At 43.3% G+C, this 13,637-nt stretch overlaps 1 protein-coding gene across 2 annotated transcripts in view; it reads left to right on the top strand.

The window, feature by feature from the left end:
* LPCAT2 (lysophosphatidylcholine acyltransferase 2) overlaps nucleotides 1-13,428 on the top strand; it is a 58,776-nt gene extending 45,348 nt beyond the window's left edge. For both annotated transcript variants that reach the window (XM_073659388.1, XM_073659389.1), the window contains exons 14-15: nucleotides 8,343-8,484; nucleotides 12,638-13,428. In XM_073659388.1, the coding sequence (XP_073515489.1) occupies nucleotides 8,343-8,484; nucleotides 12,638-12,840 (345 nt within the window). In that variant the 3' untranslated portion in view covers nucleotides 12,841-13,428. The remainder of the gene's footprint in view (nucleotides 1-8,342; nucleotides 8,485-12,637) is intronic.
* The last annotated feature ends 209 nt before the right edge of the window (nucleotides 13,429-13,637 follow it).

The raw sequence follows: 13,637 nt of genomic DNA, 5'->3' as shown, positions 1-13,637 counted from the left end.
GTTCAGAAGTGGAAAAGCTTTTTCAGCGAATGGAAGAAGCTATGTGTTATGGCAGAGATGCAGTACTGGACACTGCTTCAATTCTGTCCAGGGCTCAGGCTTCGGCAGTCACGATTAGAAGAGCTCTGTGGCTTAAACAGTGGACCGGGGATGCAGTATCCAAACAGGGATTGCTTAGTCTGGCATATAAGGGCGGTCAGCTCTTTGGTTCAGATCTTTCGGAACTAATTGCCAAAGCTAAAGCTAAGGATGTTACTCTGCCTGGGAAAAAGGCAGTGGCATCCACAGCCGGCAGGACAGGGCCCAGCAGAGGTCTTTGGTCCTTTCGGGCCAGGGGACGATTCAGTCAGCCTTCTTGGAGATTGGGTCGTCCCTCATCCTCCGGCAGATCCGCCCAGAAATCTTGTACTCCTTGGAAGCAACGGTCCCGTCAGGACAGACGGGAGGTTCATAAAAAGTCCGCTAAGGCTGACTGACGCCAGGGATCCCCCCTAGGGCTCTCGGGTGGGAGGTCGTCTGCTACAATTCGGGTCGATCTGGGCATCCCACATAGCAGACGCCTGGGTGACACGGGTTATGTCGGCAGGCTATTTCATAGAGTTTTATTCGCTGCCTCCAGACAGGTTTCGTCTGACGGGCATTCCGTCCGTGCCAAGACTGGCTGCCGCACTGTTTCAGGAGGTCGACTCTCTCCTACAGCAGGGTGTGGTGGTTCAGGTTCCTCCAGAAGACCAGGGAAAGGGTTTTTATTCCAACCTTTTTGTGGTCCCCAAAAAGGAGGACAAGTTTCGTCCGGTGCTGGATCTCAGGGATTTGAATATTTACGTCCGGACACGGAAGTTCCGCATGGAGTCTCTCCGATCAGTGATAGCGACCCTGTCGCAGTACGATTTCTTGGTGTCCATAGACATCCGCGACGCCTATTTGCATATCCCTATCGGCAGGGCTCACCAGCGTTTCTTGCGTTTCGCTATAGGTCAAACCCATTACCAGTTTGTGGCCCTGCCTTTCGGGTTGGCCTCAGCTCCCAGGGTTTTTACAAAAATTCTGGCTCCTCTCATGGCGCTTCTTCAAAGACAGGCGGTTACGATCCTCCCCTACCTGGACGACCTGTTCATAGTGTCACCCACAGCGGAGGAGGCAATAGGGGCTCGCGATCTCTCCCTTCAGTACCTGATGGACTTCGGGTGGCTGATCAATTGGAAGAAATCGTCATTGGAGCCAGCACAGTCCATTCTTTTCCTGGGGATGCAGTTCAATACTGTTCGGGCAGTTGTGTCCCTGCCTCCTGTCAAACAGACGAACCTTCGTCTTCTGGTCCAGGCTATGAGGTCGGCGCTGTCAATGTCCCTTCGGGAATGCATGCGCCTTCTGGGTCAAATGGTGGCAACTATGGAAGCAGTACCATTTGCACAATTTCATTCCCGGGATCTCCAGAGCCTTATTCTGACCCATTGGGATCGATCGCTAGCTTCTCTGGATCGCTCGGTCATTATCTCCCGCAGGGTGCGAGAATCTCTTGGATGGTGGTTACGTCCGGAGACTCTATCCATGGGGAAATCCTTCCTTCCTCCGAGATGGTCGGTGGTGACAACCGATGCCAGCCGGACAGGCTGGGGGGGGAGTTTGGAACAACCTCTGGATTCAGGGAGTCTGGTCGCCAAAGGAGTCGTCTCTCCCGATCAACATTTTGGAGTTGAGAGCAATATTTCTCTGCCTCCAACATTGGGCGGTCTACCGTTCCGGATCCAGTCGGACAACGCTACGGCTGTTGCGTACATCAACCACCAAGGCGGGACGAGGAGTTCCAGTCTCATGTCGGAGGTCTCTCGGATCCTGGTCTGGGCCGAGTCCAAAGTTCCAGCAATCTCTGCAATTCACATTCCAGGGGTGTTGAATATCTCGACGGACTTCCTCAGTCGCGAGCAAGTGGACCCTGGGGAATGGAGTCTCCATCCAGAAGTGTTTTCTTTGCTGTGTTCCTGTTGGGGGACTCCTCAGGTGGACTTGATGGCATCCAGGCTGAACGCCAGGGTTCTGACGTTCATGTCCAGGTACAGGGACCCGGAGGCGGTGGATGCTCTAGTGGCCCCGTGGGGTCAGTTCAAGCTGATCTATGCGTTTCCGCCGATATCCTTACTACCTCTGGTGATCCGACGGATCAAACTCGAAAGGGTATCAATAATTCTGATAGCACCAGACTGGCCGCGGAGGACATGGTATTCGACGCTGGTGTCTCTTCAGGCGGCACCTCCGTTTCCGCTGCCCCTTCGCCCGGACTTGCTCACTCAGGGGCCCATTCGTCATCCGGACCTGAGGTCCCTTCGTTTGACGGCGTGGCTCTTGAGACCGAGATCTTGACCCGTCGCGGTTTTTCGCCCGAGGTCATTGCTACCTTGCGGGCGGCCCGGAGTCCAGCTACGTCCAGGATTTATCACAGAACTTGGGAGTCTTTCTATTCATGGTGTTCTGGATCCTCAAGAAACCCGAGGGTTTTTTCCATCCCCAACTTCTTGGCCTTTCTGCAATCTAGTCTGGCCAGGGGTTTGGCAGTTAGTACGGTGCGGGGACAGGTATCTGCTCTTTCCGCACTTTTTAGGAAGGCTATTGCCTCTCGTAGGGATGTGCGCTCTTTTTTTCGCGGAGTCGCACGTCAGTTTCCGCCACGGAGGGCAGTTGTGGCTCCATGGCAGCTTAATCTAGTCTGGAAGCCCTTCAGCATAGGCCTTTTGAGCCTATGGATTCTGCTAAACTTTCACTACTTTCTTGGAAGGTGGCCTTCTTGGTGGCAGTCACCTCTTTGAGAAGGGTATCGGAATTGGCAGCACTTTCTTGCTCACCTCCTTTTCTGGAATTTTTTCCGGATCGCGTGGTGCTTCGTACTCGTGAAGATTTTTTGCCTAAGGTAGTGTCACAATTTCACATTAATCAGGACATTGTGTTGCCTTCTCTTTGTCCAGGACCTAAGAATCCAAGGGAGCGGGCCTTGCACTCGTTGGACTTAGTGCGGGCATTGAAGTTCTATCTTACGATCACCCAAGGTTTTCGGAAGTCGGACTCTTTTTATAATTCCGGCAGGTCGTCGGCGTGGTCAACGTGCTTCCAAAGACACGATAGCTCGGTGGATCCGTTCAGCTATCCTGGAAGCGTACCGGCTCAAGGGCGAGCCTTGTCCGGTTAAAGTTAAAGCTCATTCCACGAGAGCCATTGGCTCATCGTGGGCTTTTCGTCAGGGGGCCTCGGCAGCGCAGCTCTGCCGGGCGGCCACCTGGCGCTCCGTTCACACCTTTACTAAGTTTTATAAGGTGGACGTAAGTGCTTCAGCCGATGCGGCCCTGGGACGCAGGGTGCTGCAGGCGGCGGTAATTTAAGTTATCCCTTTACTTAGTTTTCCGTTATTTTAGCGCGGTTTGCGCTCTTGCCTAAGTTTTGGGGTATGGAAGCTTCTGCCTCTATTTCCCACCCTTAAGTAGGTACTGCTTTAGGACGTCCCACGAAGTAGAGAATCTGTGTCTCCCTTCCTTCCCTTCTGCTGCTGAAAGCCGGATTTTGGTAAGAACTTACCTGTAAAATCCTTTTCAGCGAAGGAAGGAAGGGAGACACAGCACCCTCCCAGGGCAGAAGTGTTTTTTTTTGTGTTTCTAGATGCAGCGCGTCTCCTTCCTGATGTCGATCTTCTGGACTGGGTTTAGCGCTCTACGGCTCTCCTTCCAGTTGCGCCAGCTCTACACAGTTGTCCGGTCCAATGGGGTATGCCTAAGACTGTGTGTTTCTATTACATAACCTGTTTTCTCTCATTTCTGAAATTTCAGAAGGGGATATGTTGTTCTGCTGGTTGGTCTGCTCTTCCTTTAGCTTGTGTACGGACTGATGAACATGGGAGTAGGAGGAGCCTATATACTGGAGGGGCCGGTCGTCTTTTTCCAATCTGAGGTGACTATCCTATGGGGCTCCGCCTACCCACAAAGTAGAGAATCTGTGTCTCCCTTCCTTCCTTCGCTGAAAAGGATTTTACAGGTAAGTTCTTACCAAAATCCGGCTTTTTTTGATAAGCAGAGGAATAACTATAGTAGAAATCACACCTGGGCCCTGAAGCCGAAGTGGCCCAAAAAGTCCCTTATGAGAAGATCAATACTATTAAAAACTTGCAATAGTTGGGGGCCCCGTTTGAGCTTTTGTATTGGAGCCCTTGAACTTCGAGTTTCGCCAGAGCCGTTAAGCCACACTCCTTTTCAGTGAGGCAATGCCTCTTTTTATGGAAAGTGTCTAAGCTGTTGTTTAGCTTTTATTTGAGCATTTCGCTTGACAAATCTCCAGCAATAACGAATTAGACCCATAAGCATCACAGACTTCATAGTGGTATTCTACTAATACACAGTCACCACACAATGCAGTGCCACTTTGTTTCAATGGTTGGCCGATGCCCTCTTTTGGCCACTCTCAATATGGCTCTACTCATCACTTGGATTTGGCCATTAGTGTTTTCACTCCTGGTTGTGCGCCGCCTGAACTGCTTTTTTGTAGGAGAAGGGAAACACAGACTACCTCGTAGTAGTTGGCCAAAGTCCACATGGTGTTTTTGCTTTTGGCTCCAAAAAATAGATGGGTGTCCAGAGCTGACATGGTACCTCAGGCTTTGGCTCACCTAGCTCTTCTCAAAACTTTGTCCCCACTGGTACTTCTACCTTTGGGTCACTGCTGCAGCCCACTAAGCATGAGAATGAGAACCCTTCAAAGGGCTGTACTCATTCTTCTTCCCGATCTATAAATTATGCCTGCTCCTCTTTTTTCACTGATCTTCGGGGGACAACTATAGTTTCATCGGTATAGTCCTCTACAATGAAACCATAACCTTTTCTTTGGTAATGATATCAAGCAGTCCTCTGTTTTTGTTGATGGCACTTTAAAGGAACCTGATAGGAGATTCATGCTACTTGAACCACGTAACCCGGTATGTTTTACTCTGAAACGTTGGCCTTTCGGAGAAAATATACTTTGAAAAGCCGATCAGGGACTATGTATCTCAGGTAACTAGGCTGGTCACTGGTGGCTCCTCCCCGCCCTGCTCTTCTAATTTGATACTGTATGTCTATCCCTAAGTGTGCATATAAGGAGAGACCTGTTAGTTTAGAGAAGCGGGGTGGGAGGAAGCCACCAGGGACCTACTTCCAACAAGTCTTCATCCCCAGCCGGCTGCTGGCACCTCTCCTATCTTTCTCTTTATCTCGGTATTATTCAGACTACTGCTTTCATCTTCTTCAGTCCTGTAGTTGTATAACACATTCCTGTCTAAAGTATTTGAGCAATATTTTAGGGATTTCTCTTCTGATATATACTGCTAATCTGTGAGCTCTGATGTGCTCTCACTATCCTGAAGCAACCTGAAATGGCTGCTGAATTCCCTACCTCGGCTTTTATACAGGCTATGATAGTCCCTCCTGATTAACTGCGCTACGACATGTTATATGACTGCTATGAGAAACTATGGGTAAACCCATGCGGCCTCACCTGAGATTAATTCAGTCTTTTTTTGTCTGAAGTAATCTGCAACGTGTAAAATGTTAACCAGTATTTTTTTTGAGAATCGCACAAATTGTTAAAATTCCCCCAGACCTGCAGATTTCATAAGATTCGACACAAATTAGATTTGTATCGAATCAATTTGCTCATCTCGACTAGTAACATGACCATTCCCATTTTATTTATGCAGCATGATGTTCTCAATTAAAGAGGTTTACCCTGATAGTATAAATTTGACATTAAGGGGATATTTCATGATTAGTCTTTTATTAAAGAGCCCACACCTCTTTAGCTTTTGGTGCTCCTGCTTGATTGAAGATTTGGATCAGTTGTATCATTGGGCTGCTGGCCCGCACTGTCTGATACTTCAAGCAATTTGGAAGGGGGTGAAAATTTGTTGAAAAAATATATTTTTTTTCTTTTCAATCTTGCATTTAACTATGCACGTCTGTTTTTGCACACCTGTTCTACTACTCTAATTTAACAACCATACATGAAATGCCTATACTGCGGTCCACTGCCTCGTTTTGCTCTCTGTACGTGTACTTGCCTACATAGCATTTTTTGTTCAGTCCCTTTTGGCAAGGGTTGAAAAACTTAAGATTGAAAAAATTGTCAAAAATTGTTAATAGTGTTGCACAAAAATATATGGTACAATACAAAGTTGCAAGGGCAATTAATGGTTTGGTGTAAAAAAGAACAAACACACACACCCACTACTGGTAAGAATATAAGAGCTGCTAGCAGCACCAGCTGGCCGGGCAGTAGTATGACCAAACACGAGGCACAACTTGACCTCCTTTTCCTCTGGCAAGTGTTCATCATACTGGACCATCAAGGTGTGTATAGGGGGCTATGGGGCCATCATACTGTGCATAGGGGGCTATGGGACAATCATCATACACAGTATGATGGCCCCCATAGTCGGTGTAATTGTCCCATAGCCCCCCTATACACACATTGATGGTCCAGTATGATACACAGTTATATTGTCCCATAGCCCCCCTATACACACATTGATGGTCCAGTATGATAAACACTTGCTATGGGGCAATATAACTGTGTATGGGGGCCATCATACTGGGTATAAGGGGGCTATGGGTGCCATCATACTGTGTGATAGGGTCTGTGCTGGCCTTCACAATATATATATGGTGGCTAAGTGTGGGAAGATCATACTGTATATAGGTGGTTTAAAGGGCCTTCATACTGTGTGGGCTGGCTGTGGGGGCCATCATACTGTATATAGGGAAGGTTCATATTGTAAGGGGCGCTGCGGGGCATCATGCTGTGTGGAGGTTGATTAGTGACATCATATTGTGGGAGACAGCTTACTGTGGGGAGATCATTCTGTGTTGGGACTTGACATTTTCATGGGGTCATTATAGGGTCACTGTGCTTGTAGGGTGAACTGTTGGGGCAAATTCACTGTAGGGTTACTACATACTATACTTGTGTGTGGGGGATATTGTTGGCATCATATTCTGTGGGGACCATGACGGGTGTATGGCATTGGGTGAAAACACTAAGGGGGCTTCAGTCGGGGCAGAATTACTTAATTACTGTTTAATCCATGTCCCTCTCCCTGTCTATAAAGGGGGGAGGTATTCTCTTCTGTCACTGTGCATATGCGCACCTCGTCTACGCCACCATATATAATTTTTTGTAAGAAGGGGAGGGGGGCCCAATTAGGATTTTTGCAGCAGGGCCCAAGATTTTTATGTATGCCCCTCCAACGTTTCCTTCTTGTCTGCCCCATGTGCTTATTTTCCCTTGATTTTCCTGCCATCTAATATAAGGAGCCACAAAGTTCTAGCAGGGTGGGTTTACCCAATACCCCTGAGTGCATTGGGGGGTAGGTCATAATCTTGTATAGTTTCTTACTATGGCAGCAAATATGAATTGTTCTGTTTGTTGCTCATATGGTCATTATATTAATGTCAAGGCTGAATATAACCATTTAGACCTTGACATTGTATTTATTTTTATGCTGGGCTTAATTTTCTGGAAACTACAGATTTTATGCTAACGGTTAAATGTTTTTTCTTCTTTTATATGAATTTTTCCTTAAGTGTTTCTCGCCCTTCTTTATTCTTGTAGTCCCTACAGACTCTCTGCTCCATTATTGCATTGGATCTATTTTCGCGACTATCGGGTGCAATAATAACGTAGATCAAGTCAATAGTGCAATTATTGGTGGTTCCACTAGGTGGCACTTCACTCTTACTTGTGTACTTGACCATGTCTATAAATCCGTTTACTGTCCGGTTCAGCAAGGGAACATAACCTATGGATAAAATTGCTTAAAATGATCATTAACCCCTTTACTGACTCAACAGTGACTGTGGCTCTTCATGCTCATACATTTATAAGTTAAATTAAGGAAAATAAAAAACTAATGAAAAAAACGTATAAAGTTTCTTTTGCATTCATTACATAAAAACAAGAATTTAACAGGTTTATAATAAAAAGTAAAATAATAAGTAAAGAAAAAAAAAACTCTTAAACAATTATGGATACACAGTATATCCCAAATGTTGCCTAAAAATATTATTTCTGCATAAATAATGCAATGCAAGTCAGTGGGTCCATCAAAAAATCAGACTGCACTCGGATGACATCTGAGTGCGGTCCAATTTTTTATTTATTTATTTTTTTTGATTGTCAGAATGGAGTAGGTGGATAATTTTTCAGGATGCATTTAGTTGATATAAATCCCGATACGTTGACTATAGTGCTTTTGAAAAGATAGATTTGTTTAATTTTTTTGTTTTGCTGCTTGCATTGCTTACATATGAAATTCTAACTTTTTTTTACCCTAGTTATTTGATATTGATGGTGACGGCAGCATCACAGAGAGAGAATTTAGTTCACTGTTACGTTCTTCACTGGGTGTTCCAGATCTTGATGTTTCCAAACTTTTCCAGGATATGGATGCTGATGAATCCGGAAAGCTCTCTTACGGTAAAAAAAAAGACCTGAAATGCATATATTTCTTGTAAAGTAGTGTACTAGGGAACATATCACAAAATGAATTATTTAAATTAGATTTTGTTAGAAGTGTATTGTTAATTATTATATTTATCTATGTATTTTTAATGTGACTTTACTATTCCAGTTTTTATACTGGCCGCTAGTACTGACACTTCCTGCAATTTACTTGTCAGCTTTGCTGTATAGACTCTGGCAGAGTTAACAGAGGATATAGGTCTAATCACCGCTACTGCTGGAGGTCTTTACACACAGTTAAGGCTCATCAAATCTTCCCAGTCAGCCTGTGGTCTTCCTTAGATGTAGAAGCCATAGGGTATGTGCACATGTTTGATTTTTACAGCCGAAAAATCTGGACTGGACTAAGCAGAGGCTGGATGAGTTCAGATATAGGTACAGCAGGACAGACTGGAACAGGTGCATACAGGGCGGACAGGGTCAGGTAAACTGGATATGACAGGATCAAATTCAGAGTGCACAGGTACAGGGACCTTACAACTAGGTAGCAGGATATATACTGATAACTGAAGATGCAAAGGCACCTTCCAATAGGGGAAGGTGCCTTAAATATCAAACGTCTCACAGTTATTGCCTGAGGCCGTATTTAGCAGCACGCGCTCTGGACCCTTAAGAGGCTGGCAACGTGAGCGCCCTAAGAACACTCTCAGGTGACCTGTGTACGCAGGTCCTGGGAGGAAACAGATGCAGAGGGAGCGAGGATGGGTAAGTGAACGCCCTGGCATCCCTGCAGGGGGAGGAAGGTGAGACGTGCAGGGGCACCAGCGCTGTTCTAATGCAGAGATGGGGGGAAAACAGTTGCCCCAGAATTGTTATTTTATAGTTTAAACAAGTATTTGCAAAGAATAGAGAGTGGACAGGTCTTTTCAATCCATCAGTCAGACAGCAGGTGACACTGCTCCAGTTTAAGGGCAGCAATGATCGCACTAAAATGTCATCCTTGTGCTTAAAGAGAACCTGTCACTTTTAAAATGCAGTCCAATCTGCAAGCAACATGTTATAGAGCAGGCGAAAGCAAGCAGAATGATATGTAGGTATTGTGGGAGAAGACTGGAGCCTGCCAGCTCTTTATGGGGGGTTCTAGACTTTACTCAAGCCACTCCACTTACCATGTCCCTGTGTAAGCTGGTCTTCCCCTCTTTAACCACTGTGCAGAGATTTGGACTTACAACAGTGTCTTCCTGTTTACGTTCATGTAGTGGCTGCTGGCCGGTGGAGCGAGCTAGCAATGGAGAGTCAACACTCCAGGTAAAAAACTAGAGAAGGCATATAAAGGACTAAGTAAGGGATGAGGTGAGGAGATAGCCAAGGTCAGGGCTGGGAGAACGGAGTCAAAAACAGAATTGGAAGGTTAAGATAGTTTGAGGTCAGGAAGCAGGGTATCACAAGAAAATAGGCCGAGGTCAGTAAATACTTATACCTTGTAACTTCCAGGAAAACTGCTGGAAATTTAAGTACGGTCCCGCCCAAATCTCACAGCAGAGTGCTAATACTCCTGCTGAAGTATCTCCCTGGCTGGACGGCACACGTCCCAGCCACACCAATATGTTGGATCACGCCTGTTGCCCAGCGCCGGGTGCAGGTTTAATTAACATGCCTGCCCTTTGATGAAAATACTTAGTTAATTTCGGAAACTCTGCCTGTTTAACATGAGGTGTAACAACCCCTATTAGGTGGAATTATTGCATCACATTTCCATTTACCACCTCCTTTCCAATGCCAGATTGTGTATTTTAACATATTTAAATAATTTGTCCACTTTGGTAAACCCCTTTTTGTTAAAGGAATCTCCTAAAAATAAGGTGGTGAGCTGAGAAAGGACCTGCATCGATCAACTACAGTCTGTGGGGAAACCTGACAGCAATTGTTAATCTCTTCTGTAGTGCCCCCGCAGGGGAAACAAGGCAGTACACGGTTCTCATTAAAATCAATAGGTTATACAGTTAGGTCCATATATATTTGGACAGAGACAACATTTTTCTAATTTTGGTTCTAGACATTACCACAATGAATTTTAAACAAAACAATTCAGATGCAGTTGAAGTTCAGACTTTCAGCTTTCATTTGAGGGTATCCACACTAAAATTGGATGAAGGGTTTAGGAGTTTCAGCTCCTTAACATGTGCCACCCTGTTTTTAAAGGGACCAAAAGTAATTGGACAGATTAAATAATTGTAAATAAAATGTTCATTTCTAGTACTTAGTTGAAAACCCTTTGTTGGCAATGACTGCCTGAAGTCTTGAGCTCATGGACATCACCAGACGCTGTGTTTCCTCCTTTTTGATGCTCTGCCAGGCCTTCACTGCGGTGGTTTTCAGTTGCTGTTTGTTTGTGGGCCTTTCTGTCTGAAGTTTAGTCTTTAACAAGTGAAATGCATGCTCAATTGGGTTGAGATCAGGTGATTGACTTGGCCATTCAAGAATATTCCACTTCTTTGCTTTAATAAACTCCTGGGTTGCTTTGGCTTTATGTTTTGGGTCATTGTCCATCTGTAGTATGAAATGACGACCAATCAGTTTGGCTGCATTTGGCTGGATCTGAGCACACAGTATGGCTCTGAATACATCAGAATTCATTCGGCTGCTTCTGTCCTGTGTCACATCATCAATAAACACTAGTGACCCAGTGCCACTGGCAGCCATGCATGCCCAAGCCATCACACTGCCTCCGCCGTGTTTTACAGATGATGTGGTATGCTTTGGATCATGAGCTGTACCACGCCTTCGCCATACTTTTCTCTTCCCATCATTCTGGTAGAGGTTGATCTTGGTTTCATCTGTCCAAAGAATGTTCTTCCAGAACTGTGCTGGCTTTTTTAGATGTTTTTTTAGCAAAGTCCAGTCTAGCCTTTTTCTTCTTGATGCTTATGAGTGGCTTGTACCGTGCGGTGAACCCTCTGTATTTACTTTCATGCAATCTTCTCTTTATGGTAGATTTGGATATTGATACGCCTACCTCCTGGAGAGTGTTGTTTACTTGGTTGGCTGTTGTGAAGGGGTTTCTCTTCACCATGGAGATTATTCTGCGATCATCCACCACTGTTGTCTTCCGTGGGCGCCCAGGTCTTTTTGCATTGATGAGTTCACCAGTGCTTTCTTTCTTTCACAGGATGTACCAAACTGTAGATTTTGCCACTCCTAATATTGTGGCAATTTCTCGGATGGGTTTTTTCTGTTTTTGCAGCTTAAGGATGGCTTGTTTCACCTGCATAGAGAGCTCCTTTGACCACATGTTTACTTTACAGCAAAACCTTCCAAATGCAAGCACCACACCTCAAATCAACTCCAGGCCTTTTTTCTGCTTAATTGAGAATGACATAACGAAGGGATTGCCCACACCTGTCCATGAAATAGCCTTGGAGTCTCAATTGTCCAATTACTTTTGGTCCCTTTAAATACAGGGTGGCACATGTTAAGGAGCTGAAACTCCTAAACCCTTCATCCAATTTTAGTGTGGATACCCTCAAATGAAAGCTGAAAGTCTGAACTTCAACTGCATCTGAATTGTTTTGTTTAAAATTAATTGTGGTAATGTCTAGAACCAAAATTAGAAAAATGTTGTCTCTGTCCAAATATATATGGACCTAACTGTATATAGAGAGATAGATATATATATTTTATATTAGTATAATTTAAATATATATATATATATATATATATATATATATATATATATATATATATATATATATATATATATATATATATTACATTTTTTATATATTATACTAATACATCTTTTATAATATAATATTATTTGTTATACTAATACATCTTTTATAATATTATTTGTTATACTAATACATCTTTTATAATATTTGTTATACTAATACATCTTTTATAATATTTGTTATACTAATACATCTTTTATAATTTTTTTAAATGTATACTAATAGTTAGTGTGTGTGTATATATAATATATATTTATAAATAAATGTTATCATATATATATATATATATATATATATATATATATATATATATATATATATATATATATATATAAATAAATACAAAAAAAAAATATTATTATTATTTATTTATGTAATGTTGCTTTTATGTGTGGTTTCTCATATTTATTTATTTTTTTAATTTCTATTTCTTATAGACGAATTCAAAAACTTTTTCCTAAATCATCCAGAATATGCCAAATTGTTCACGACCTACCTCGACCACCAGAAATATTATTTGCACGTCCTGCAGCAGGAGGAGGAAGAAAACAAAAATCTAGAACCCTTCATAGCGGTAAACCAAGACATCAGCAGCAGCACAGAGGAATCTTCTAGCTCATCCGACAAAAAAGAAGACTAAATAGAACTGATTTTTATACATATTTTATATAACTTTTGTTTTTCTATGTCAGGATGAGTGGGGCTTTCCAAAAACAACTTATTTGGTGCATTCTGGATATTTTTGAAAACCATATGAACATGTTGCATTTATTTTCTTGCCACTGTGTTCAGTCGTTTCTGCATGTGATTTTTATAAACCACATTCACACAGATTGAATACATTTTTGCTAAGGTAATCTTTTTTTCAACAGATCTGTTACAATTGAACATACCCTTTAGGTGCCAACCTTTATTGTGCCCCCATTCCCCCTAAAAAAGCTACATGCAAATGCTGACCAAAATGAGGACTCAGTGAAGAATACATTAAAGATGGTTGTCTCATGCCTCTTTTAATAATTTCCTACTATTTTGTGTCTAGATCTATTATGTCTCCATGGTAACAGACTACAAACAAACTCTACGTTGTCTGATCCTCCTTCTATATGAACCATTTTCCAGAATTTTCGAATAGACTATTCTAAGATGTAGGTTATTATTTGTTACAGTGAAGGTGGACATATCCTTCAATCACTGTGGTACTGTGATATTAAACTTTGTGATATTTTAACCCCTTATCGCACCATTGATTGCCTAGCTTAAAGGATCCATGACACAAATACATCATAACGAGGAGCAGACCTTTCATTGGGGCAACCTAAGGGCCCAAGAGGTAAGAGGGCCCAGCCAAAAAAAGATTTGCAGCAAATGGGGCTATTGAAAAATACTACTTGCCCTGCAAAAAAAACAGCTCTTATATAGAGACATTGAAAGATTATA

The sequence above is a fragment of the Phyllobates terribilis genome, unplaced genomic scaffold (assembly GCF_046119375.1).
Source record: "Phyllobates terribilis strain yellow unplaced genomic scaffold, ASM4611937v1 Scaffold_13__5_contigs__length_258822181, whole genome shotgun sequence".
Taxonomy (NCBI): Eukaryota; Metazoa; Chordata; class Amphibia; order Anura; family Dendrobatidae; genus Phyllobates; species Phyllobates terribilis.
This window is presented reverse-complemented; position numbering and strand designations above follow the sequence as displayed.